Here is a 27,518-nt window from a genome sequence, read left to right as displayed (position 1 = left end):
GCCTCCCTGTTGCCACAGTAATGGGTTGCTTGGCAACCAGAGTGATCAAGGAAGTTGGTTTTGCCATTTTGCTGGGAATTTGGGAATCAGGGGTGAGGTTGATGGGGAGAGGGAGAAAAGAAGGAAGAGCAGAGAGCAGCAGAATGGGGGGGTCCAAGAGGCCGGGATGGGGGAATTGCACATCAGCTGTGCTTGGGGCTGGGGGAGGGAGGAGCAAGCAGAGAATGTCAGTAGACTAAGGGAAGATAGAAGTAGAAAAACAACTTGAATCACCTTTTGGGAGTGGATTCTTACATGCTAAACTAGCCTGGTGAATGCTTCAGTCTGTATTCAGAGTGTTACTCAAAAGGCATTCCTGGGTCTTTCTAGTGTTGAAGTTGCCTGCATCTTCTTGCAATTCAAGGATATGTGGTTGCATCATAACTGTGACTGCTCCTCTTTGGAAAGCAGTGACCTCAAGGGCTGGTGGGGGGGGGGGAGGAAGAGCATTATGCACCCCTGCCTCTGTGAGTGGGCTGGCACCTGATGAGGGCCTGGAGGCCAGCCTTTGCATCACAGCTGCAGTTCTGGGCTGATTGAGATGCGGATCAGCCAAGCTCCTGCACTGCCAACATTCACAACAGCTGAATAGCAATGCAGACAGAATCCTAATGAAGGGATGGGAGCAGGGATTGGTTGCTGCCTGTGTGCTTACGAAACACACACCAGCAGCTACCCAGCTAAGAGAATTTTATGCAAGTGGGGGGACAGAAGAGAGGTGAGAGAAGAAGAGGATGCAGAAAGGGCTGATGAGCTGGAGGGAGGTTGGCAGGGGCAAAGAGAAGAGCCTTATGCCAAGTGCCAAGCCAGCCCCCTTATGCCTGGAATTCCCTCCCAGAAATTCCCTTGCTGAAGCTTCCAGAGCCACCACTTTCTCTTCCTCTAAACTCTCTCCTCAAAATTTATTTTTTCTGTGAAGAATTTGACTTAAACCTCTCTTTCTTGTCCCCAAATGAAACAAGCACCTGTGAGCATGTAATGTTCTTGCCTTTACAGTCATTCATCCTTTATTATTCTGGCCTCTTCCTTCCCTTCTGTTGTCTTCCCCCTGTTAAACTGTAAGATCCCTGGCAAAAATCTTTTTTGCTATTACAATACCATCAAGTGCCAGTTGGTGCCAGGGTGGGCACTAAGAGTGCAGGCACACACCTTGTGCTGCTGCCAATGTCCTCCCTGAAGGGGCCAGCTTCTCTTTGGTCATCTTTTCCCACTCCTTCCAAAGTGGATGTGGAAGAGAGTGAAGGAGGCACTTTGACTTCTGCTCTCCTCAACTCTCCACATTTCTTGCACTCTGGAAGGCAAGTGGGGGAGAAGAAGGTGGAGGAAGCTGCAGGAAGGATAGTGGAGGAGGAGGCAGCAGTAGATGAGTACCAACCAGCATCTCCTCAGGCAGGTATGGGTCCTGGGGCATAGTAGTAGGGAGCCCTCTAATAAAGAACAATACAGTCTTCACTGAGAGACAAGTATTCCGGGCAGCACAGGAGACATCTCTCCAGGCCAGCTTGAGTTTGAACAAAGTGGAGTTTGAAACAGGGAGGCATGGCAGAAAGATGCCACAAAGACTGGGCCTGTAACAATCACATTGTGAGGCATAGTTGGGGAGTCTCCAAAGACAGGGGGACTTCTGAATTTACAGGCTTTTATGGGGCCTGTGGTAGGGTGCAAGCTTTGATCACAAGGCGGACACTAACGGAGAGATCAGGAGGTCTGAAGACTGTGGTAAAATCCCCACCTGAAGCAGAATGCATGTACAAGGCCAGGATGGGAAGAGAAGGAACAAGCAGGAACAACTCCCTTGTGAGGCCACAAGAGCGAGACCCTGCCACAGGTGGGGAGGGATGACAAAGAATGGTGCAGCTGCCAGGTGGCACTAAAAGGATCAGGAAGGTGGCACTGGATGTGTAGTGCTCAGGCAGCTCTGTAGTTATAGTGCATCTGTTGCCAGGGTGGAAGTGCACACCTGGAGAGGGAGTGGGCCTGAGGAGAGCTCATGAACCCTCCTGTTTGCCGTCTCCTCCAGCATCTTCCCCCTGTGTTGCCTCCGATGCCTGAACAGCCCCCATTCTCTATCCACCAAGTCACTTCTCCTTCCTTCAAATCCCTCTTTGCAGTCCAGCACTTCAACTAGGCCTCCCCAGAGCCATCTGGCCCTCTCTTGCCTTGCTGGTGCCTCCCTGCCACCCAATTCTTCCTTACCTCATCCATCTCAAATTCGTTAGTCCTAGCCTGCCTCCTCCTCCACTTCCAGTTTTGTCCATCTAACTGAAGGCACCTCTGGGTAGGAACTACATCTATGTTTTGTACATAACATATTGCTGGTGTTTAGTAACCAACCAGATGTCTGCAGCCCAACATTCACCTCTTTCAAATCAGTATATGAGCTCTGGTATGCCTCACCTTTGCCATTCATGCTCAGGTGCATCACCCCTCCCTACTCAGCCTCATTCCCAGCTGTCCTCTCCCTACTCAGGCTCCTCACTCTAGCCCTCTTCTCCTTCTTCTATACCACTTCCCATCAACTGTCCATTCTGAGGCTGATGGACTTGTCAGGCCTCTCCATCTTCCTTCCCCAGCTCCCAGGGTCTTCTAGCCCTCTTTTCCTGGGTCCTGCTAACTGCCCTGCCATGTCTGTGGCAAGAGAGCAGTTCAGCCAATCACTGCCAGCAGGTCCACCGCAATCACCACAAAACTCCTGAGCGCATTACAACATGGATACTAGTAGCAGTACTAATAAGATGTCCATCTTCCTCTTGGGCACTCCTTTCTAGTGGGCTATACTATCCCAGATCCCCTGAGACATCTCTCTCTGAGCAGATTGTGAATTCTCAGCAGTATCATCTCATCAGTTTCCCATTTTCCATCTGTTCAGCAGGAGCTGGGCTCAAGCCAATGTCTGAAGAGGATTCAGACACCTCTTCCTGATCCCCTTCCCTGCCCCATTCCTCCTCTTCCTGCCCTTCTCCAGACAGGCCCCACCTGCAGCTCAGCAATATTCAGCTTGTGGTAGATCTTCTCATCATCCCGCCGTTCATCTTGGGGGACAGTGAGGTTGGCCAGTTGAATCTCCAGTTCCAGCACCTCCTGCATCTGCTCTTCTGTTGAGGCTTTGGCTCCGCCCAGCAACATTCCCAACTCCACCATGTAGTCCAGGTAGGCAGCCAGCACCTGCCACAGGAGTACAAAGCAGAAAGGAAACTTGGGACATTTTGGAACTTCAGAAAATAAAAATAAAATCACCCTCTTCACCACTCTTTTGTGGTCAAGGGGAGTTAGGCTCAAGCCCTACTCTCTTAATTCCAGAAGCTGGATGATGAGAACATAAGAAGAGCCCCACTGGATCAGGTCATAGGCCCATCTAGTCTAGCTTCCTGTATCTCTCAGTGGCCCACCAGGTTCCTCAGGGAGCACACAAGACTATAAGAGACCTGCATCCTAATGTCCTCCCTTGCATCTGGCATTCTGAGGTAGCCTACTTCTGAAATCAGGAGGTTGCACAAACCCATCACGGCTTGTAACCTGTGATGGACTTATCCTCCAGAAATCTGTCCAATCCCCTTTTAAAAGCATCTAGGCCAGATGCCATCACCACACCCTGTGGCAAGGAGTTCCATGAGATGAACCTTCTAAGTTAGGAAGGTAACCAAGTCGAGCTAGGTCACAATCTATATTAGGAAGACTAAAGTGTATTGCCATACAAAGGATGAATTAGGCAAAATAAAGCAGGTTTCTGGGGCATTTTCTGGGACTCTGTAATCCTTGTGCACTGGTGAAATCTGTAGGGTGGGGGCATTTTTGAGTATTCAATACCTTCTCTCAGGGGAGCTTGAAAAAGTTGCTTGAGGTTTAGCCTCTAATACAAATTTTAGAATGTCTTTCTTACACAAAGGGTCTTCTCCATCTGTGCCTTGCCTTATTTCAACTGTGTGTGACAAATCATGCCAGGCACAGCTCTGTGCTTATAGAAAACAACAGCTGTGAATGAGACGCAGCTCAAGGCCTCACCAAGCTGGTGGGATGGGAAAAACTGAAGTTCTCTAACTTTTGATATTACAGCACAGTGGTGTTAGCTAGAGAGGGTGTAAAGCACTAAGTTTTGTAGGGAGCCTCACTGCAATGTGCGAGTGACCCCTCCCCCTCGGAGCCATTCTAGGTTGGGGGGGAGCAAAACAGGTGTTCACCTCCATTTTGCTCCCCCTCCCAGAAAGGCTCCGAAGTGGGAGGAGGGCTCGCTTACATGCCATGGTGAAGCTCCTGCAAAACTTAGTGCTTTGCATCCCATCTAGCTATGCCACTGACAGCAGTCTCCCAATATGCCAACCTCAACACCATCTAAGACTGCCAACTCTCCAGGATTTACCTGGAGTCAGTGTTCCCTCTAAGCCATGCTGCTGAGCAACTCGAAACCAAGCTCCACATAGCTCAGCTTTCCCACAGGTCTGGCAATGATGTAAGGCATCCTCCCTGAACATTTGAAGATGCTGCTGTGCAGATCTCTAAGAGGAAACACTTTCTGGAGTGTCCAGGAATCTGTTTCACTCTCTAGGTGACTTTAACTTTACATCGCGATGGGGGAAAACATCTCCAGGAATAACTTCAGTCAGAGTTAGCAGCCCTACCGCTGCCTCCTTCTACCATCACTCAGAAGGAAAAGGAATGATTCCAGGCATCAAGTACTGGACTGCAAAGGAGCAAAATCCTTCATTCTTTGGGTTCAGAGGCAGAAGTTAGCTATTTCAAAGCCTGCAGGAATGAAAATGCTGCTTTGTAGATCACCTTGACTTCCAGCTTAGTCTTCTGAGTGGTTAGGAGACACCTACAGTTCCTACAGAGCAGCAACTGATGAATGTCAAATGCAAGGGAGTGAAAAAGGGATGTAGGTATCTTGTTGTCTTGTGTGCTCCCAGAGGCTTCTGATGCGCCACTGTGAGATACAGGAAGCAGAACTAGATGGACCCTTGGCCTGATCCAGTAGGAGTCTAGCCCAACCGTAGGCAAACAATTGGCAACTCAGGCATGGCACAAATCATGTGCACTAGCTGCTCAATTGCAACGGGCATCTGTTCACCATATTGGACCCAGCCCACCAGCTGCCTTAACCCCTGCATTCATTTCCCTGGCCACTCATTCTATCTTCTCATCTTCTTGTACCTTAACCAAGGCTGTGTAGTAAACTGCTGTTCAGTATTTGACACAGAATCTTCCTCCCAGGGAACCTCAGCTTTCACTCTGAAAAAGCACCCTCAAGACTTAGAAGCTCTTTCTGGAAGCAGTTATTAAATGAAAGGATTTATATACTGTACTGCTTTTCAATTTAACAAAAATTCACATGACAACTTTCAGAAGATGATGATAAAATACAAATCAACAAAACAGGAAAGCAATAAAACACACACAAAAAGCAGGGAGACAGAGTAGCATAATTCCAAGTGAAGTGTTCATTGCAAACCACAGGTTATTATTATTATTATTATTTTACTAATGTCTAAAACTAAACAGAACTGACACTGGGCAAATTTCTCTATGATAAGTAAGTCCACCTCTCTGTAGGTGGTGCATCTGGTAATGGAAGTGGTATTTAACTGTTCTAGGTGGGGCTTCCCTGCCCCTGAAGGATGAGGGATGTTTATTGATCTGATATTATCACTACCGGACCCAACTGTCCTTAAGGCAAGGAGCGCTTTCCAACAGTTGAGGCTGGTGCTCCAGCTGTGAGCCCTTCTGGCCAAAAGAAGCCTAACCACAGTTTTCCACACTCTGGCAACCTCTCAATAGGATGACTACAATGTGTTGAGTTTGGGGCTTCCTCTGAAGACTTCTTGGAAATATATGCAACTTCTGGGTTATAGGGAACCCAAAGAGCTATAATTGCTACATGGGCTGCTGGTTTGTTTCAGGGTACAATTCAAAGTGTTCATCATTACTCCTTGAAAGTCCCAAATTGCTTGGGAGCTGGGTCACCGAAGGGCCACCTTCTGCCACCTGATCCTGCCAGGACCAAATATTCTTCACTGAAAGCTATTCTCAGCAGGCACCCTAACCCTAACCCTGAGGTTAAGTGGGCAGGAAAAGGCTTTGCTTAGTGGTAATGCCCCATACATGGCACACCCTTCCTTGCCTGGCACCATCTCTGATATCTTTTCACCAATAGGCAAAGATTTTTCTATTTCCATTCTTTATTGTTCTGCTTTGAGTGCTGCATTTTTTTTTTACAACGACAGCTCTATTGTTCTGTCTCTCTTGTATTAGACAGAAGATTTTCTAAACATACAGGGTGGCAGCACATAAAGGGTTCCCTTGTCATCACCTGCCTGACCTCTGAAGGCGGGGGTCACAGGGAAAAGGCCTCCACAGAGGCCTCAAAATCTGAGCATCATCATAAGAGGTCCTTTAGACATCCAGTTCCCAAACAGTAGAGGGCTTTAAAAGGTTAAACCAGCCCCCTGAATGTTGTCCCCCAACAGAGCAAGAGCCAATGGAGCTGTTTTCAGACTGCTCCAGCTAGTGTCCGTTCAGAATGAAGATGCTGCGTTTTTTACCGGTCGAGGTTCCCAAGTGCAGGGTACATGGACTATGCTTGTCAAAATCTCAGAAACTAAAGCGTTGGCTGACTGTGCTTTGAGGTGACAGGGGCAAGCAGGGAAGATACAGATGTGTACATTCTATTTTCCTCACTTCTCCAACACAGCTGCAGCCAGTCCTGGGGCATAAGGGAGTAGATGCAGAGAGTGGGGCCAGATCAAAGAAGGCCCAGCCAGGATCATGTTGGGGAAGGTATTCCATGTGCAGGATGGCACCGCAGAAAAAGCTTGTGTTTCAGGTGCCACTTGCCTCAAAGCCAAAGTCAGGGGCACACAGTGAAAGGGCCTTTGGTATCCTGGCAAGGTCATATGAAAGCAGGTGATGGGGAGCATTGCTGCAGGACACTCCAGTGCTCCTTCCTATGACTAGCAAAACAGGAATAAATTATGCAAAAATAAAAAATGGCAACATAAAACACATTGTGGAAATACACCTGTGTACCATAAATGACACAGCTCACAGAATTCAGTAGCAGAATTTAAAATCACATTGAGTGCCTGGTTCACACAGTCCTCATTTTGGCTCACAAACACTTTGTGCAAGGGGTGGGGGTGGGAAGGTGTCTGGGGTCTGGCATGACCTGCCCTCACCATGACTCCTTACCTTCTCATTGGCGGTCTTGTTTAGGTAGTAATCCCTTGAAGGTAAGAAAAGGCCTGATTGGTCCACCTGCCACACACCAAAAGGAACCAATGATGAGTCCTGCTACCAGCATGTCAAGCCCTCATTTACCCCTATGGCTCCTCCTAGACCCATACAACACAAGGGGGGAAGAGGTATCACCACCCAGGCAGCTCTAGCCTGCCTGGAAGAAGCTTTCCACTCTTAGTGAATTCATGTAACAGAAAGGGATGTAGGTCAAATGGGAATTATTACTCCAAAACAAATCCAAGTCTCTCTCAGGCTTTTTGCTACCAAGGTAGTAAAAACCTGTGTCTGGAAAATACCTCTTCAAACTGAAGATAGGGGCTCACATCTACACACAAAAATAATCCCTCCACTTAGAAAACTAGCATGTCAGGAAGAAGATTTCTAGCCTTTTCCCTGACATACTGTTTTTCTATGCGTGTGGGATTGGTTTCCAGTATGCATTTCATTACGTGAGGCACACCTGTAATCTGAAGTGGTACAACCCCGATACAGTTTTACATAAGTGAGAACTTAGCTTCCACTGTCTGAAAGGTGAACAGAATTACATGGCCAGCTAACTCATTTCAAACTCATGTCCAACTCAGTGTCAAACTCATTTCGTTCAGCGGGCCAAACAGCATTGATGGTGCCTACTGAGGGCTGAAGTGATGTCAATGAGCAGGTCATGACCAGAAATAAGCACTTTTTTCTTACTTAGGAACTCATTAGCTGCAAATGACAGAAAAGAAAATACACAAAACTTGATCATATTTTCAAAATATGGGAGAGCCCAATTAACACACAGGTCACCCTTTCAGCACTGACAGCTCAGTAGCTGAAAGCAGCTGACGGTGTTGCTGGGCTTGAGGGCTGGATAAAGAGCTCCTGCAGGCCACATCCAGTCCATGGGTCTTATATTCGACACTCCTGATTTAGCTGGTTCCACTTTTCTTTTCTACATCCTGGCTGTGCCCTCTTTTACTCTGGTCATCCCCTGCATCCACTCAGTCACCCAGATTGGCTTCAACACCTTGAAGATGGGAGGAAAACAGCAACCAGCTCGTGTTCTCCATGCCTTCTCAGAGCATACACAGCTTCCCAAAGGAGGAGCCATAAATGTTTCAGGCAGAGCTGGAGAAGTGGTGGCACAGAAAATACATGGCACTTCCTGTTTCCCTTGCATCTTTATCATAGCTAAAGCCACCCAAGAGCACTTGCTCTCCCCTCCTTGTTGCTTGTTCCCATATTCTTGCGCTGCAAGCTGTTCCCTTGAGGTCCAATGATTCTTGTGTCCCCCACACACTTGCTAGCTGGTATTTGGTACGTCCATCAAAAACAACCCCCTTGCCCTCCCCTTCCAGCTCTGTTTGCTTGCTACATGTGTTGGGTAGCAGCCAGGACTCTGATCCAGGTCCCAACACCGAGCCAGACTCATACAGATAGGAATTCTTTGAACCTGAAACCCCTGAGCTGGAACACCCAGAGACTGCAGCCCTTGAGCCAGATCCCATCAAGGGGCTGATACCCTCACATCCGAGGCATGCTTGCTCCACTGAGCCCACTTGCCAATGTCTCTGGTGAGAAATTATGAGGAGGCAAAGAAAGCCAGGCTCACGTCCAGGGGGAGCCCCTTTTATACTCTGCAGCCTCCTTGCTGAGAGCAATGAGGAGGGCACAGCTTGAGAGGGGCAATCAGGCCCATGCAGTATAACAGGCTCCATTAACTGAGCTCTCACCAGAACAAACTATTCCCCCATTCACCCAGGATCCTGAGAGGCTAATATCTGACAAGCCCTTTTTATCCAAGAACCTGACCTTGGACTACATCAGCCTCACTGTGCGCCTCTTGCTCTCCCCTCCCTTGCTTCAGGCTTAGTAGACCTCCTTCCTCTCTGCCTGTCCCTCCCTCTGTTTTGCAAGGATAAGACAATAATTTCTTTCCGCTAAGGACAGCTGGTGGATTGACATTTGCCCCACCTACCCATGGAACTAAGCAAGTCTAATGAGATCACCCTGGTTTACACAGGTGGTGGAAATTGTCACTCTTCAGATCCATGCTCATTTGCACAGCAACAATCCCTGGGAATTACCTGGATGATGTTGCTGTTCGAGCTTTTGGAATCGGCACCCACAAAAACAGTAAAGAAAGGAGAAGCCCGGTACGTCCCCGATACCAGTTTCAGGACTCCCATAAAGTTGGTCTGATTCCAGGCTCCAGTGATGTTCCAGCCTCCAATCTGAAGGAAGCAAATGGGGGAAAGGTTAGGAAAAACAACAATAAGGGAATAACCTTTTTTCAGTCCCCTGACAAAGCAGCAAAGAGTCAAGCAGGGCACCGACCTCCACTCACAAAAATCTTGCTCAGTATTTCTCCTGAGATCTCACAAGATATCCTTCTGTCTCTCTTTGGAGCTGCCCTTGCCCCAGAGGCCCCATCCCAGGGGAGAAGGCCCACATCATAGGGGTCTGGCTGCAACATCTCTCTTCTGAGGGCAGCCTTTATCTTGAAGAATCAAGATCAGGCAGAGGTGTTTTATTCTTAGCAGGTATGAGTCCCCATTCCATAAGGTTTCCTTTCACGTTCATCGCCCTAAGCAGTTCGCACTTATACAGAGGGTCCCCGGCTGAGCACCTGGATGCCCCCAGAGTCCTCCTCATCCTGCTGCCTTTTGCCCTTGCCCAACCTTGGCTCTCCATCTCTCCACCCTCTCTGCTTCACCGGCAGACCTCTCCTAGACCCTCTCCCCTCTCCTTGAGCCCCTCTTCCACTGCCTTCCACTCTCCCCTTGTTTTTTTTTCCCCCTTTCCCCAGCCTGCTGGGGCACTGTCCCTTCTTCCATGCCCCTGCCCAGTCTTCTCAAGCCCTTCTCATCTACTCTTCCCCTCTCAGCCATCCCATCTGCCCCTGCACAACTCACTAGCCTGCCACTCACCTTCTCTCCAAAGCTTGCCCTTCTTTTCCAAATCTCTTCCTCCCACATCTGACTTGTCCTGGCTCCAGTCTCCTTCCTGCCATCTGGTTCTACTGCCACTTCCCCTCTGTTCATCTTTCTCTTCCCAATTCAGCACCCTGCCTCCCCCCCTTTCCTCTCCGTTTCTCAGCTCTACTTACTTACTTAACCTTTATTGGCATAAAAGCTCTAATTACCACCTTAAATCCTCCTCCTATGCTCCCAAACCACCTTCCCAACCCTCCTCAGCCTGTGGGGTCTCGCAAGACCTGGCACACTGACCTTGTGCAACTCATGCCAAGTCTTGTTAGATCTTACCACCTCCTCCCAGTTGGATGGCTCCAGATGGTGGGCAATACTGAAGTGGCTACAGGAACCCTGAGAGCTAGAAACTTGAGACTGTTTTAACAAAGTGAAAGGTTTTCGAGATGCTGAATTTGCATCTGATATCAAACTTCATACTAAGTTTGTTGCATATTACATACACCTAATCACCCTTCCAAATCTGCTTCATGAAGAGTTCTGTGGCACTCAAAAGCTTGTACACGTGTACACTAAACTGTCAGCCTAAACAAAGGTGGCATGGTGGTGTGGTGAGGGCCACAATGCACTGTTGGTCGCTAGCTTAGCTGGCTTAAAAAAATAGCAGGCAAATTCATCGAGAAGAAGTTTTTCAATAGCTATCAGTCAGGGTAATTAAATGGAACCTCCATGCACAAAGGCACTATATCCCCAAGTACCAAATGTGTAGAAACAGCAACAGGGAATGGCAAGTTGGGCAGTCTGATTCAGCACATTTTTTGAGCACTACCTATTTTTGGTTGTTCAGTCCTTTGGGACTAACACAGCAACTGCTCTGTACTAACCTCACACCCAACACAGCACAGCCATGTGAGTGAAGAACTGGCATGGTCTCCTTTGCTGGAAAGTCCTCCAGTCTCTTCCATGCACACTGCTGTGCCCAGTTGGCTGCCAGGCTCACCTTTTCAATGAGATCCATCAGTGGCTGGGAGCCAAGCTCCTCAATCTTCTGCTCCTGCAGGCAAGACAGGTAGTAGCGCTGGGTCTTCCTTTCCGCCTCACTGCTGGAGTTGAAAGTGGCATTCTCTGATAAGGGAAGGACACAGCCTGTGAGGAAGCAACACATGTTGGGCAGCTCCAGGGTCCCAATGTGGCAGCTCTTGCCTCCAATTTCCTGGTTCTTAGCAGCCCAGTTCCCCAATACATTTCATTAACTTCTTAAAAAAGGTATCTTCTGTGTCCAATCAAAGGAAGGCTAAGAGAAGTGGGTCTTTCCCTGCCTACTCTGTATAGGGTGAGAGAGCTTAGGTTCTCTGTCTCAGGCAAATAGTCGCTGGTGCCCTCCCTCCCATACAACTAATGAGCTGGCTTCACTGCAAGCTTAGCAGGCTGCAGGGTGCCCATCCAACCTGCAATACCAGCTGCCCAAGCACTCAATCAGCTGACATCTCCCCATCAATACCAAAGCACTACAAAGCTCCAGCCTCACTCTGAGCAATTTGTTTTGCACATGAGGATTGCCTGGGCAACTGCTCTGTTTCTTGCACACCTTGCCTAGCTGTGATGTGCACACAGGGCTAGTCCAAGACTTCCTGATACCAGAGGAGGCATCCAAATGCTTCACCCCCTTAACTGGTGATATGATGGCCTCTGCTCTTCCCACTCCCTGCGCTAGAAAAGAAAAAGGAAGTGTGGTCTTGCTCTAGCTGTCTCACACAGCCTTTTACACTCCACCCTCCTCTTCCTTTTCTACTCCAGTGGAGGTAGGTGAACAGTTGGAGATGGGTGCCCCCTGGCCAATCTGTTGCCTGAAGCAATTTCCTCAGTCATCCTCATGAATGGGCCGGCCCTGTGTATATAAGTTTGCCTCTGACTCTCCTGATTGACTGTTGCTGCCACGATAGTGTCAGGGGCTAAGCTTTCCAAGGAGGGAGAGGGGAGTCAGCCTGACCACCTCCACATGAGTGGAGAAGCAGGAGCAGGTGAGGGAAGGCTATTAACTCATTTTTGCCAGGCCCACATGATTACACATTTGGTCCATGTCGCTATATGCAATGTTCGGCAGAAATGGCTGAAGAAGGGGGAACGGGCAAGGTTAGTTACTCTCCACCAAGAATATGAACACCTGGAGCAAGTCTGATCAAGAGAAGTCTCCAACTGGAGAACAACCAGGTTGCTGAGCTTTGGGAGGCTCAAGCAACAGGATGAAAGGCCCAGGCAAAAGACACCACGGTGGCATATAGCCCCTCCCCTAGGGCAGTTTCTGAGGCCTTGAAGCGCAGGGTTGCCTAGGGCTGAGCAGGGGAGGGCCACTGTCAGGTGGGCCCCAGGAGGGCCTGCGTGGACTTTGGCTTATTCCAGGCCCCAGCAGCAAGGCAGGCACTTAGAGCTCCTCAGTGTTTCAGATGCCAAGTCCATTTCCGATCTACCTGGCCTGGTAGCCAGCAATTCCACCCCCACATGGTCCTGGAGCCTGACTGTTTCCAAAGCCTCACACACTTAAAAGAGACATCTCCTCACCTAGCAGGTGTTTCATGATGGCTTGGTTTTGATCCCAGATGCTGTTGAAGGTGCTCCACTTGGAGCGGCCATCTGGCAGAGGGTTCCGCTTCATCCACCCCCCACAAGCATACTGGTAGAAATCATCACAGGGGTGAGTCTCTCGGTCCAGAGCCTCCAGGACTTTGCTGGCCACAATGATGCAAGCTTCAGTCAGGCAAGTGGTGCGTGAGGGATCTGGCACGAACACACAAGTTATGAACACTCACAGCAACCCTGTAAAGCAGCCCCATCCCCTCCTGCTTCATCCACCTCAGGAGCTAAAGACAAACCCTACTGGCAGAAAAAAACAGAGACAGAGAGGAGGAGGAGGATGGGCAAAAGATTTGTGGCACTCCTGGGAACAGCAGACTTCGCTCAGAGTGGAGGAAAAGGATGTTAGTGTGTATATTGGTGGGTGTGGGAAAATTGCTGGACTACATGTTATACCCAACATGGGGGTGCTGCCAATACACTTTGCCATAATTTGCAGGAATTCTCTCCATGCAGCAATAATACCACCATATTGAGAGTTTTCCTGATTCTGCTCCATGTCAGCAGTGGAAACTCACAACATGACAATGCTCCATCATGCAACAGCAGGTACATCTGCAGAATTGGGGAGAGCCTGCCATGGGGATGCTACAATGGCACTGAAGAGGCTATGGCCACTGGTAAGTCCTGTCCTAAATGTATGCACTTAACAAGCTTCCAGCTATTGTTCTCAAAGCAGGTGCTAATTAAATGAAATACAAGTTGAGTCTCGTTATTCACTCAGCCAGGTTGATCCCTGAACTCTCAGTGCCAGTGCTTGTGGTAGCACCTAGTGTGCAGTGGGGACTCCAGTGAAAGACTTTGCAACAAGGCCAAAAAAGAAAGTGAGAATAAGGGCTGATGTAATCTGCACATAGGCAAAAGCAGCTACTCCAAATAATGTCCAGGTTGAGTCTTGCTATTCTTGAGGGTTCTGTTCCCAGAACTCATATGCATAGCAAAAATCTCATTAAAGAAAATCCATTTAAAAATGTCCCTCTGCTAGGCAATTTAAAAACAGCCTTGCTGACCTTTGTAATGCATCAAGAAGACAATCAGTCTCTCTTCAGGTGCTTAGAAAGGCTTCGCTCTGAGGCAGCAATCCCTCCCTTCACTAGAAGCCGTGGGGGGAGGTGAGGGGGAAAGAATGAAGGAGGTGATAATCACTACCATTTAGCATTCTTTCACATGCTCAGGGGGAAGTGAGGGGTCGCTTGCCTCAGAGTGGAGCTGTTCTAAGCGCCTGGAGAGAGTGATTGATGGATTGTCAGCCAGCTGTCCTCTCTGGCATTAAGGAGGCTATTGTTAAATGGCTTTTCCCCTTTAATTTAAAGGGCCCTTCTCATTGCGTTGAGATAAAACCTCAGGTGAAAAATCCGTTGATAATTAGGTTATACCTGTACCAACAAAATTATAGCAATAAGAATAAAGTATTATGACAGGGACAGGTTGAAAACAGAGCCAACAGTAAGACAACAACCCAGCTTCAAAAGGCTTGCCTGAAGAGAGAGCCCTTGACAACTTGTTTTAATGGGTCAGTCTCCTGGATGTGTCACACCAGACTTGGTAACTGATGCCAGGGCTTGGGGCCACCACCAAAAGGGACCATTTGGCAGTTGCCCAAAGTTTGATAGATGGTGGAACGCTTTTGTCACCAGATCTCAAGCAGCAGGAAGGAACATATGGAAGAAGGCAATTGCCTCTTCTATTCTGGTTCTAGTCTTTAAAAGGCTTTAAAGATAAGTAGTGGCATCTTGAAATTAGCCTGGAAACAAATCAACCACTGGAACTAATACAGAACCAGCTTTATGCGTTCTCTGTGGCTAACCTGGCTGCTGTGTTTTGAATCGGCTGAAGCTTTGGTGCAAAAGTTAACTTGTCCACCTTTGCCAATTGTTCTCTAAAATGTACATCTGTGGGGGAGCTTCAAGGCACCCTCTTGGATAGCGCAGAGCAATAGCAAGGTATGCACATCCTGAGGCTTCTTTTGTACATGCAGAAAATGAGGTAGGAGAGTTCTGGATAGTACCACTTCAGACAGCAGGTGTGAGATCACCTAGATTCCCTTATGTTAAAGAACACACTGCCTTGCAAGCAGAAAATTAGCACTGGGAGTGAGCTGGGAGTGAAAACTGGGAGTGAGCTGGAATAGAATTGTTCCCCTTGATGTACTACTTGTTTTTTTAGTCGCAAGGAGGTTTCTACAGAAGGAAAACTCAAAAGTGTTCTACCCTCACCTGCAGTCAGAAATGGTACATTCAATTCTCCCACTTCCTTCTACAGCATGAAGGTGCACCTCTGCGATGGGTGATAATCCATCTTACCCCTGCTAATTGGATAAGAGGCACTTTTTCAAGTGGGTGCTCCTTTGTTTAGCAAGGGGAGAGTAACTGGCCCATCTCACCCCAGCAGTGTCTGTTCTGGTGGCTGTCTGCTGGTATTCTTCTGCATCTTTTTAGATTGTGAGCCCTTTGGGGACAGGGAGCCATTGAGTTATTTGATTTTTCTCTGTAAACCGCTTTGTGAACTTTTAGTTGAAAAGTGGTATATAAATACTGTTAATAATAATAATAATAATAATAATAATAATAATAATAATAATTGCACAGCAAATATGCAGGAGTTTCTCAGCAGACAGATTGTTGTCAGAAGGGTCACCCACAGGAAACCCTCTGAGTTTATGTGAGTAGAGTAGAGTAGAGTAGAGTACCAGAGACTTCTGGTTCTCTTTCCACCCCCATGCCCTACTCTGGGCACTTCCCTTGTGAGCCAGGTTAGGGCCTCCGCTGGAGCAGGGGTGGCCTGAAGGGGACACGGGCAGTGAGGTCCATGCACAGTTATCATACCAGCTTCCACCACACTCACCTACCTTGACTGTACTGGATGCCCATGGAAATGACCAAGCCCAGAAGCAAAAGCACCACAAAGAGAGAGATAGCACAGCGCACCAGCTTGAGATGGATCCGGGAGCCCAGACAACTCAGCAGGGGGCCACCACTTTTCCTAAAGCCCACCTTGAAAGCAAACATAAAGCCAGGGAGGGGGAGAAAAAGAAGAGAGGGGATGGGAAGAAGCGAGGTGACAAATTTAATCACCGCGTGTTAAATTGCTGGAAATAATGAGGTTGGTATCTCTATGGAGCAGGGAAGATTTCTGAATTCTTGCCCTGGGCACATGTGCTGAATAACTCCAGGCTTGGCACTGCTGAACTTGTACCCAGGGCTGCTCAATGTCCCACATCTCTCCAGCTGGAAGCAGACACTATGAGTGAAGAGTATGATGCATCTGACATCACAGCCTTCCTACGTATATTGCCACCTTCCCTACCAAGCATCCATGCTGGGCACATATGGGCTATGACCCCTCCAGGAAGGGAATAAAGTGTCTACCCAATCCCCTTTCTGGAGGGGTCACACAGCTCAGCTGTGGAGCACGTGCTGTGCGTGTAAAAGACACCAGCTTCAACGCTTGGCAGCTTCAGCCTGTTGTCCAGCGTGCCTCCTACTGCTGCCTTCTTCCTTGTTGTTCTGCAGACCTTCAGCTGACAAGGGCTGCTGGCCTTGGGAGGAAACTACAGTTTCTAGGAAAAGCCTTGGTGGCCCTTGAAGGGAACATATCATCCCTGTGTGTTACAGTCAGGGAAGCCTCCAACTGCAATCCTAGGGCTGGAGGAATAGAAATGGAGACAGGTTCACTTCAGATATCATGAATCCAAAACTCCATACAACCTGCTGCAAGTCTGTCATTCCCACCTTTCTCTTTTCCTCTCATGTGCATGTCTCCACTTCCTTACTGCCTCTGCTGTCTGACATGATGTCTGAATTGGCAAACCACGGCTTGGACACTCACTTCAGACCACAGTTTCAAGTCACAGTTTGGAAATTAACCGAATTAATTGAACTAATTTCTTTGAGAAAAGAAATTGAGAAGTGGTGAGGGAATCTTCACCCAGTGGCGTAGCTAGAGGGGGTGCAAATCACTAAGTTTTGCAGGGAGGCTTACCACATTGTGCAAGTGGCCCCTCTCCTTAGGGGCCATTTCAGGTAAGAGAGAGAAAAACAGAGGGAAATGCCTCCGTTTTGCTCCCCCCTGCCCTGAAAGGGTCTGAAGTGGTAGAGGGTCGGCTGCTTGCATGCTGCAGCGAGTCTCCCTGTAAAGCTTAGTGCTTTGCACCCCCTCTAGCTACACCACTGTCTTCACTAGTGGGAGGCGGAGCTTACAGTGCATTTGCTACACCTTCATTTGGAAGATCTGGTTTAGAACCAGGCCACTACATCTCCAAAATCTTCTTTTCCTGTGAGGAGAATACCCACCACAGTGATAGGCAGCCACGGGATTGGAGTGGGTACTCGTAGGAACAATGGGCCTTCTGAGGATCAGGCCTGCTAAATGAATGCCCTGTAAGGAAATAACCTAGCCAGGCCATTCAGGGAGCGGCTGTGGTTCAGTGACAGATTTCAATACCTTCTACTTAACTCTGCATGCAGAAAGTCTCAGTTCCATTCCCAGCAGCCTCTCTAGGTAGGGCTGGGAAAGACCCCAATCCGAACTGCTACCAGTCAGATAATATTGACTTTGATTGAACAATGCTCCGGCTTAGCATAAAGCGCTTCAGAGGTTCTCAACCTTTTCAATTCCAGAGTTCAGTGCCAGGACATGTAAGAAAGAGAATGACTACAAACACAGCCTGGCTCTAATCATTCCAATGCCGCCAACACTTTGGTTCTAACAATGGTCCAGACAAACTCAGAAGTAGGACAAGATCGAGTTGTCTAATCAGAGGTCCTCTGCTCCTGAACATAGAGGCTTAGGCTGCAATCCTATACACACTTACCTGGGAGTATGTCCCATTGCACTCAATGGAACTTAATTATGAGTAGACATGCATAGGATTGGGCTGTTAATTACTTATCATGGCCAACAGCCCATCAAAGAATTGTTCTCCATGATCTACCATAGATAGATAGATAGAAAAATGACTGCTATCTATCTTTAAACAGTCTGTGCTATTATGCTCTTTCCTTTAGTTTTTAAAGTCTGATTTGAGGATGTGTATACCATAAGTGAGGTATATGCCTCTATTTGATTTTTTAATTATCTCATACATAAGTACCATATCAAAAAATAAGATCTTTGTAGCTAAGAGTATTAAATTTGTCCCATAAAACAAATCTCTCCAGCTTTCCCTGTGGATTAACGTCATCATCATAAATCAGCAATGCTATCGGTGACTTTGGAGGGCAACCTGGGGTTTGACAGAGCTGTTTCCCTGTGGCCTTTATGCAAGCTTTTTATATCTAGCTTCCTCTCCTGCTGGAATCTGCTTCTTTGCTCATCTCCCTTTCTCTCCATTCAGTCTCTGAAATCAGCTTCAGCAAAGTAATTACCCAAGCATCAGAGACAGAGCTCTCATTGTGAATTTAATATAATAATTGTGTTGCCAAGCAACCGTGGGGGCAACTGCCCTGGGAAGACAGAGGGATCACAAGACTGTGCCCTGGGTGAGCAACACAGATTGTGCAGCATGTCATCCCCGAGTCCATGGGAGGCCCAGCCTGGCTTGCCTACCTCCAGGCTATCCGGAGAGGTGCTCCCATCTCCAGCAGCTTCCGGAGCCTCTTCATCCTGGAACACCGCTCGCTTGTATTCAGCCATCTGGGTGGGAGATGGAGAGAGAAGATGCTAGCTTAGAATTAGCAGGCCAGAGTCCTTTCTATATTACCAACATGATAAAAAAAAAAGTATTTTAAAATCACATTAATAGTTGAGCCTTCCCCAACAGAATCCTGGGAACTGTAGTTCAGCCAAGAGCTTCTCACCGTAAAGTCACAATCCCATTGCAAATTATATTTCTTATTAGTAATAATGAACCCTTTGAACCTGAGAAAAGCAGCGTCTTGGCGGCCTTGTTCACATCAGTTCCAGAGTAGCCACAAAAGAGAGACCCCTGGCTCTGTCCCCAGGCAGCAAGCAGTCCTTCACCACCATCTCCATGGTCCCTCTTCATAGCTGTTTTGTTATCTGTATTCCTGACAAGTGCCACATTTCCATCTCGGTCCTCCGTTCCTTAGCAACCTGCAGCTCCATCCCCTAGCAACACCGCCACCTTCTCCTCTCTGCACCTTTCCAGTTGCATCTAATGCCCAGCACTAGAACATTTAACACAAGCCTGGTTGGCCATGCCCAAAGATATCTGAAACACGACAATGAAGGCAATGGTAACAGTGTTTGGAAACAACTGAAAGAACTGAAGCAGGATTGATGATGATTGGAAGCCATTTCAAATGGCTTGTTTCCACCAACTTCCCACATACATCAAGCAATTTCCTGCATGAAGGAAGAAAATTGCCCAGTCCACGTGCACACATGCAACCTGTCACATGGAGATGATCATTTTACCCTTCATCCACACTGCTTAAAGCAAAAAATATAGGGTTGTCCCAATCAACGGAACAATCAGACAATGACAACAGAGACTATCGACAGGTGAGGGAAGGTTGGCAAGATAACACTGAAGAGTAAACTAGGATTCTGCTATCTCAGGAAAAGTGGGCTAAGTTTTCAAGGGGGCCTCAGCAAAAAAAAAAACTGGGAACTCCTGAGCTAGGCTTTCATGCTTCTCATTCCCCCAATCTGGTTAAAGTTCCAGAGTCCCAAGGGCAAGGATGCAGGGCCCCCTGCTGCTCAGAGAGAGCATAGGCTCATGCAGCTTCTGTAAATATTCCCAAACAATATGGTGCAAGATCATTGCTACTTAACCACAAGAAACAAATCCACACTTAAAAGGCTCCTCTGAGCCCAAAATACTCATAGAAGAGGATTTTCACTATATCTCTGCATTTTTTGCTGCTCTGACCTGGCTTCTTTTCCAAACAGTCTCCCACTGAAGATGAATAATGCTGCTCTACCTCTGCAGGGGCATGACTGGAGCATTAACCCATCCTGATACAAAACACAGTGGGATTGCTCTGCTTTGGTCTTGTTTTAATAATTTAATTTTCCATAATAGGGATCCATGCAGAGACACAGAAGGTGGACCCTTCTGAGGAATGGAAATTCTTACCCTTACACATTACAGAAGTAAACTTTCTTCAGGTAGAAGAGTGAAGCCTGTCTCCAATGAACATCTGCTAGCAGCCAGTTGGGAAACACTGGGTTACTCATATGGACAGCTGTCACATACAGGGTGCAATCCTAACCAACTTTCCAGCACCAAGGTAAAGGCAATACAACTCCGAGGTATGGGAATAAACATTCCCTTACCTTGAGGAAGCCTCCGTGACTGCCCCCCAACTGCAGGATGCAGCACGTGCCCCACTGGCACAGCTATGCCAGTGCTGGAAAGTTGGTTAGGATTGCGTCCACAGTGCCCAGCAGGAGTTAAGATGGTGCATGTTCCAGTATGGCAAGGCGACTTCAAGTCTCTATGATACACAGGTGACAACCCTTCCATTACACCCAGAGGCCTGCAATGCGCTAGTAGGCAGATGACCCAACCTGCACTGTCAGCACAGGAGTGTTGTTTCATACCAAGTTTCAATGATTTTATCTGAGCACCACATCCTGGGTTTTGAGGTTTTTTTTTCCAGGTTGCTGGAGGCTTTACCATCAGTTCCGTACATTGGAAAAGAACTGCAGCAACACCACAGGCTTGGATCAGTCAGGTTATCATTGTTTAAGCAATCCAGTTGGTGTGATGGACAAAGCCAGAAATAATTAAGTTTAAGAGTTAATACCAGACTGAGATGAAGACAGCTGTCACACACGCACAAAACTCTGGCTTTCATACTCGCTGCAGCCTCAGATAGTGAAGGAATAGAATCTTGAGTTATGGCTGTTTCTCACAATAGTGATCTTTAAATTCAAGGCTTTCAAAACAAGATGACATTTCCATTCTGGCTTCCGCAGCATCCAGATGGCGGACAGCCAAGGCCCAAAGCCAGTGTCACCTTCACCTAACACTCTGCATGGGGTTTTGCAAATAAACAAAACACCTTGCTGAGTCAGGAAACACGCTCAATTTTCTGATGAACAGACAGTTGGCAGGAAAAGGAAAGCAAAGTGACTGAGGAAGATTCCTGGGAACCGTTGGCATCTGTGCATATGCCTCACCAACATGTTGGCAGTTGGAAACAGGGAAAACCCACCCCACCACCCACTCACTGAGCTTGAGGAATGCCCATCTCCTGCAAGACTAAAAAAAAAATCCACTCCCACTACACACGTCTGTGCCTCTCTCTTTCGCTCTTTTTTCTGGATTCCTAAGTTGACTCCTTCCCTCCTCGGCTCATATGGGCCAATGAAGCTCCTTATTAGCTTTCCTCCAGAGGCTCTACTGTCCCCTGTGATCAGCAGGGCAACGGTTTTCAAACTGGATACCTTTGTGAGGAACCACTACTGCTGATGTGCCCTTGCAATGCACAGTCAAGAAAAGTGTTCTGGGGGGGGGGGGGAGGAAGGACACTCCTCATTCACACAATGACATGGCTCCAAAGGGCTGTCCAGTCTTGTCATCCTTCATGTGGAAGCAGCACAACTGGTCAAGGCACCATTTCTACAGTGCAGCAAACATCACATTCCCCTCACATCGCATGTTGTAGACTCTGTAGTAACTGATACTAGAAGACTACTAGGTGAATCTTCACTCTAGGTGAATCTTCACTCTTTGTTGACCTGCCTGTTCAAGCTAGCAAGGCCTGAGAGCAGCAGATTTACAGCTGTTTTTGATACAACAGTGAAGCACTGCCTGGCATGAATTAACTCACCGTGTAGTTTAGATAAGAAAGACCTCCCTGCGAGAAAAGCAGTACAGAATAAGTTTCTTTATATGGGAAGTGTCCAGTAGGTTGTCAAACTTCCATGAGACTATATAAGGCTCAGGAATGCCAAAGCCTTTCAGATTTCACTGGTGGACAAGGAACTGAACAGGCCTGCCTTGGAGTTATTCCCCCTGGAGTCTATCTACTGCTGTGAGGAATCCCAAGCAAGCTAAAGGGATGTTGCAAATTTTTGTTTGCCCAGTTTGCCCTTATATATGCTTTTCTCTCACCTACTGCATTTTTGTGCATGAGCTTTATCTTGCTTCGCTATGTCAATGAAGCTTAGACTTTCAGACATATATTGTGGTCTGGCTCTCCTGAGCTACCCTCCAAATCTGAAAAAGCAGTGTCTGGGTGGACCAGTGCCTAGAATCTAACACAGGTCCCCAGATCAAAAAAGGCAGAAACAAGGCTTTCTAGCTCACACACCTTGTCTACAGAAGGCCCCAGGGTCAACCCCAGGCAGCTTCACTTTAAAAAATGTCAGGTAGTAGGAGGTGAGAAAGACCCTCTATCTGAGATCTTAGAGAGCTGCTGCCCACCAGAGGAAACAATACTCTGGAGCTGGATGGGCCAAAAAAACCATTTCACCACAAGGCAGCTTCATGAGAGTTGACTGGACTACAATATGCCTCAGTCTTCAGGCCCCCTGAACGTGGAAAATTTGGGAAGCACTGTCAGCACCACTGACTACCAGGAGCCAGAACTCCTCCAAAATTTATTCAGATTGGGTCAATTGGTCCAAACTATTATTTGGTATTACAGAGAATGGTGGTTCCCTATCAAAGGTCTGAAAAGACAAATCACCCACCATAAAGCCCTGTCCTGTTTCTTCAGAGCTCCTGTATAATACCTGTTTTTCCAGTTACATCACAATCTTAGGATTTCCAAAGAGAAAGAGGACCATTGACCATCTCCAGACCTGCCTGCCTGCCTGCAGAGTGGTCTGGAAAATGGAGGTAGAGCACTGGTGTAGAGAGTGGAGGCAAGCAAGACTTCACAGGCACCTGTAGGTGTTTCCTAGTGAATAGTTCTTGTCAGCCCAGAACTCTTAATGCACCTCACATTGGCATCAGGGATATCACCATTCTGGCCACTGTTTCAACAACAGCAAGGCCTATCAGGAAAGGCAGAAGATATTTGGCTCTCACAGAGATGCTCTCATCCTTCTTAGCAGTTTCTTTTCAGTTACTTCCCAATTTATGGCACATCTTGGTTTTTCCTCTTTGATTTGAACACTGGGAGATGACATACATATATCAAACTGTGTTGCTTCAGAGTCTGAGAGAGTTGATGCAATCTGTGTCCACAGCTGCCCATATTACTATTTTCAGTTCCTACTGAGCAGGCTGTGGCTGAGATTCTTGCTTCCAGGTACCCAAGGAGATGGAGGTAGCCGGACCTCAGCATCTGATTGTATACGGGGCAGAGGCTTTCGACCTGGTCAGCAGAGACGGCCTCTTCAAGATTCTCCCCAAGATCGGATGTCCACCCAGGCTCCTCAGCATCATCAGATCTTTCCACAAGGACATGAAGGGCACTGTTGTCTTCGATGGCTCCACATCAGACCCTTTTGACATCCGAAGCGGAGTGAAGCAGGGCTGTGTTCTTGCACCAACCTTGTTTGGGATTTTCTTCGCTGTCCTGCTGAAGCAGGCCTTTGGAACTGCAACAGAAGGCATCTATCTCCGGACCAGATCAGACGGAAAGCTCTTCAACCTCTCCAGACTGAGAGCAAAATCCAAAGTCCAGCTGAAATGTCTGCGTGACTTCCTCTTTGCCGACGATGCAGCTGTCACTACCCACTCTGCCAAAGATCTCCAGCAGCTCATGGATCGTTTTAGCAAGGCCTGCCAAGATTTTGGACTGACAATCAGCCTGAAGAAAACACAGGTCATGGTTCAGGATGTGGACTCACCTCCCTGCATTACAATCTCTGAGCATGAACTGGAGGTTGTCCATGACTTTGTGTACCTTGGCTCAACTATCTCCGACACTCTTTCTCTCGATACCGAGCTAAACAAGCGCATCGGTAAAGCAGCTACCACGTTTTCCAGACTCACAAAGAGAGTCTGGTCCAACAAGAAGCTGATGGAACATACCAAGATCCAGGTCTACAGAGCTTGCGTCCTGAGTACACTTCTGTACTGCAGCGAGTCATGGACTCTTCACTCACAACAGGAGAGGAAACTGAGCGCTTTCCACATGCGCTGCCTCCGACGCATCCTCGGCATCACCTGGCAGGACAAAGTTCCAAACAACACAGTCCTGGAACGTGCTGGAATCCCTAGCATGTATTCACTGCTGAAACAGAGACGCCTGCGTTGGCTTGGTCATGTCGTGAGAATGGATGATGGCCGGATCCCAAAGGATCTCCTCTATGGAGAACTCGTGCAAGGAAAGCGCCCTACAGGTAGACCACAGCTGCGATAGAAGGACATCTGCAAGAGGGATCTGAAGGCCTTAGGGATGGACCTCAACAAGTGGGAAACCCTGGCCTCTGAGCGGCCCGCTTGGAGGCAGGCTGTGCAGCATGGCCTTTCCCAGTTTGAAGAGACACTTTGCCAACAGTCTGAGGCTAAGAGGCAAAGAAGGAAGGCCCATAGCCAGGGAGACAGACCAGGGACAGACTGCACTTGCTCCCGGTGTGGAATGGATTGTCACTCCCGGATTGGCCTTTTCAGCCACACTAGACGCTGTGCCAGAACCACCTTTCAGAGCGCGATACCATAGTCTTTCGAGACTGAAGGTTGCCAATACTGAGAGTGACTTTTAACTTCTCAGTGCAGTTTCACAGGGGGTGATGCGTATCTGAACTTCAAAATGCACATAGGCAGGAAGGTGCATGCAGAAGGATTTATCAAAAGAAGAAGATATTGACTGGGACCTTCCTTCCCTTTGGCAGGTCACAGGAGCCAACCTGGTAGGCATCTTCACTAGTTTTCAGAAAAGATCTTTTTCCCTGAGAGTGCTTTTCATGTGGGCTGGTGAATGAGACCAAACTCCTGAGGCAAGAGCATACCATAGTTGTAGAAATCAGAACACCACATCCCTAGCTCCTTGCTAGCTTGGTTCAATGCAGTGAGCAAAGGCAGGAGAATACCATCAAGAGCTCTGAGACTGGCTGGACCGCTACAAACCACATTCTTACAGAAATCATCTCCCAAGACCTTTCTAACACTCTCCATCTCTCAGGAACTCAGTCTATTTGATTCAGCGCACACAAAGCCACATACTCCTCCATTATCAATCCAGAATAACAACTGCCTCCTATTTCTGTATTTGGAATCAACAATGCTCTCAATTAAATTCTACCACAAATTATGACAGGGAAAAACAACCATTTTTTAAAGTCTCTCTGATTGTACAAGTCTTGCAGCAGAGGCTTCTATGCTGTTTCTGCTGTAACTAGCAGGCACAGCTGGTCCAAGACCCCCTGGCACTTGAGAAAGCATGCCAAATATGTCCCTGCTCTTATGGGGTGATGCACTGGCCTCTGCTCCTCCCGCTGCCTGAACTGGAGAAGGAAGAGGGGGATAGAGCAGAAGAGTGGAGGAGAAGAAATGGGAGGGCTACAGCACTGGAGATGCTTCTCTCCTCCATACTTCCTCTTCTGTTCCATCCCTCTGGTCCTTTTCCGATCCAGGGAGTGAGAGGATGAGCAGGAGCAGTGGAGGCAAGTGAGAGTGCATGGGTGGGCTTCCCCCATCAATGCAACAGCCTCAGTGAGCCTCATGAACAGGTCAGTTTTGCTGGCAGGGCAGTTCTGCTGGTACTCAAGAGACCTCCAGTTGGTCTTCAGGATGAGGACTCTTTCCATCAGTGGCACAGTTAGAGGGAGTGCAAAGTTTTGCAGGGAGCCTGACTGCGCCATACAAGGGGCCCCTCCCTTCTGGAACCATTTCAGGCTGTGGGGACAAAACATTCGCCTCTGTTTTGCCCCCACCACCTGGAATGATTCTGAAGGGGAAGGATCCCTTCCATGTTGCGGTGAGGCTCCCTGAAAAAACTTAGCACATTGCACCCCCTCCAGCTACGCCACTGCTCTCCATGCCTCAAGGGCTCTGGGTGTGGGTTTATCCTCAGGGCTCCACAGTTCTTGGGGCAGCCTCCAGACGTCCTCACGCAGAGCCATGAGGAAGCCATGAGCTTCACTCCTGCCCCTGACCACCTCAGGCCCCCTCCCAAAGCCACAGGCGCCAGTGGGGAGCAAAAACCCCACTGAGGGTTCTGAGGTGCCCCAGCAGCAGCAGAAGCCCTGAGGTGCTTGCAGTGGGCAGGCAGCGAGTGAGTGAGTCCCACTGGGCAGTGGGAGAGAGGACCCTGGAGTCCTGGGCTGAGGCAGGTGGGCGCCAGCCTCGAAGCCCCTAGGAAGGACAGCCCGTCCCAAGAGGGCAGTGGGGGGAGGGGTACTGGGGGAAGGGCCGCCTCCTCCCCCTCCAAGGCGCACCCTCACCTGAGCGGGCGACTGAGGAGGCTCTGTGGGGAGAGACAGAGGCGGGCTGGAGGGGCGTCAGTGCGGCCCTCCTGAGGTCACCCGGCTGAAGGGCGTGCCTGGCCCAGGCTCGGGGGGAAGCGAGAGGGCCCTGGAGAGCAGCTGAGAGGGACGCCTGCCTGGCCCGCGGAGCTCTCCCTGGGGGCGCAGCCCCGCGTCTGCCTCCCAGGGAGGCAGGCACGGGGCTGCGCCCCCAGGGAGGGCTCCGCTGGCCAGGCAGGCGTCCCCTCCGCCCTGGCAAGCAGCCCTCCCGCGCCCAGGGCCCCAGCCAGGCGGCCACCCCCGCCTCCACTCACGCTGTTGCCGAGGTCCTGGAGCGCGACGCTCATGCTGGCGGCCGCGGGCGAGGCAGGACCGGCCGCTGCCTCCTCCTAGCTCCGCGCCCAGCCGGCGGCCACGGCAGCGGGCTGCTCCGCGTGCGCCATGCCGAGCCTCCCCGCCGGCAGCCGCCTCCCCGCCCTGCGCGCCACGAGGAGAAGGGAGAGGCCGGCGGACGGGCAGGACCCACCCGGGAGGAGGAGGAGCAGCAGCAGTAGCAGGAGGCTCCTTGTCGCCGCGCCCGGAGCGGCCCTCGAAGTCCCGGTCGCCGCAGAGCGAGCGCACTCAGCGCCGCACTGCCTCCGCCGCCGGCCGCGAAGAAGGGGACCCATCGCTGCTGCCTGGCCTGGGCTGCGATCCTCGCCACGCTTCCCCGGGAGTAAGTCCCTTTGACAGCAGTGGGTCTTACTTCTGAGGAGACGTGGCTAGGCTTGCACTCTAGGGCTGCGATCCCCGTCCCACTTTCCCGAGAGGAAGGCTAAAATGCTAACCACACTTTCCTAAGAGTAAGCCCCATTGAACAAAATAGGACTTACTTCTGAGTAGACCTGGTTAGGGTTGTGTCCTAAGCCCCGTTGAACACCACGGGACTTACTTTTGAGTAGATATGCCTAGGCTTGTGCTGTAACAGCCCGATCCTGTCCACACTTACCTGGGGGTAAGCCTATTGACTGTAACAGGCTTGCTTCTGAGTAGCCATGGGTAGGATTGGGCTCTCAGTTCCTCCAGTGTGCCCTCCAGCCCTTCCGTCCCTCTGGCCGGGGGGGGGGGGGGATTTCACACTAACCTGTCCAAATGTGGGTTTATCATCAGCACAGCTTTTGATTAAAACCCAAATCCTTAAGTTTCTAGTCCTCATCTTGGGCATTTTGCCATATGATTAAATAAAATCCTGGGCACTGTGCCACAACCCCTCTTTGCCCTTCTTTTCCCTCTGCCCTTCATTATTTGATTGAACTTATTTTGAAGCACCTGTAATGTGTTAAAATGCTTGGCAGTTGTGATGGTGATTGCCCTTGCAACAATCCCATGAATACGGTAGGTCTGCAAGATGTTCATTTTATAATGAACAGTAAATTTAATTTATTGGCAACC

The 27,518-nt window shown here is 49.0% G+C and overlaps 1 protein-coding gene across 1 annotated transcript in view; it reads right to left on the bottom strand.

Moving 5' to 3' along the window:
* The window catches only part of ECE2 (endothelin converting enzyme 2), a 43,354-nt gene extending 16,920 nt beyond the window's left edge, over nt 1-26,434 (bottom strand). Inside the window, exons 1-9 of the mRNA XM_066619641.1 lie at nt 26,402-26,434; nt 25,534-25,539; nt 18,360-18,446; nt 15,661-15,805; nt 12,741-12,956; nt 11,182-11,306; nt 9,339-9,485; nt 7,222-7,287; nt 3,016-3,204 (exon numbers count right to left, since the gene is read on the bottom strand). Coding sequence (XP_066475738.1) covers nt 3,016-3,204; nt 7,222-7,287; nt 9,339-9,485; nt 11,182-11,306; nt 12,741-12,956; nt 15,661-15,805; nt 18,360-18,446; nt 25,534-25,539; nt 26,402-26,434 — 1,014 coding nt within the window. The remainder of the gene's footprint in view (nt 1-3,015; nt 3,205-7,221; nt 7,288-9,338; nt 9,486-11,181; nt 11,307-12,740; nt 12,957-15,660; nt 15,806-18,359; nt 18,447-25,533; nt 25,540-26,401) is intronic.
* Nucleotides 26,435-27,518: the final 1,084 nt, after the last annotated feature.

The sequence above is a fragment of the Tiliqua scincoides genome, chromosome 3, assembly GCF_035046505.1.
Source record: "Tiliqua scincoides isolate rTilSci1 chromosome 3, rTilSci1.hap2, whole genome shotgun sequence".
Taxonomy (NCBI): domain Eukaryota; kingdom Metazoa; phylum Chordata; class Lepidosauria; order Squamata; family Scincidae; genus Tiliqua; species Tiliqua scincoides.
Note: the sequence above shows the minus strand (reverse complement) of the source record. Positions and strands in the feature narration are given on the sequence as shown.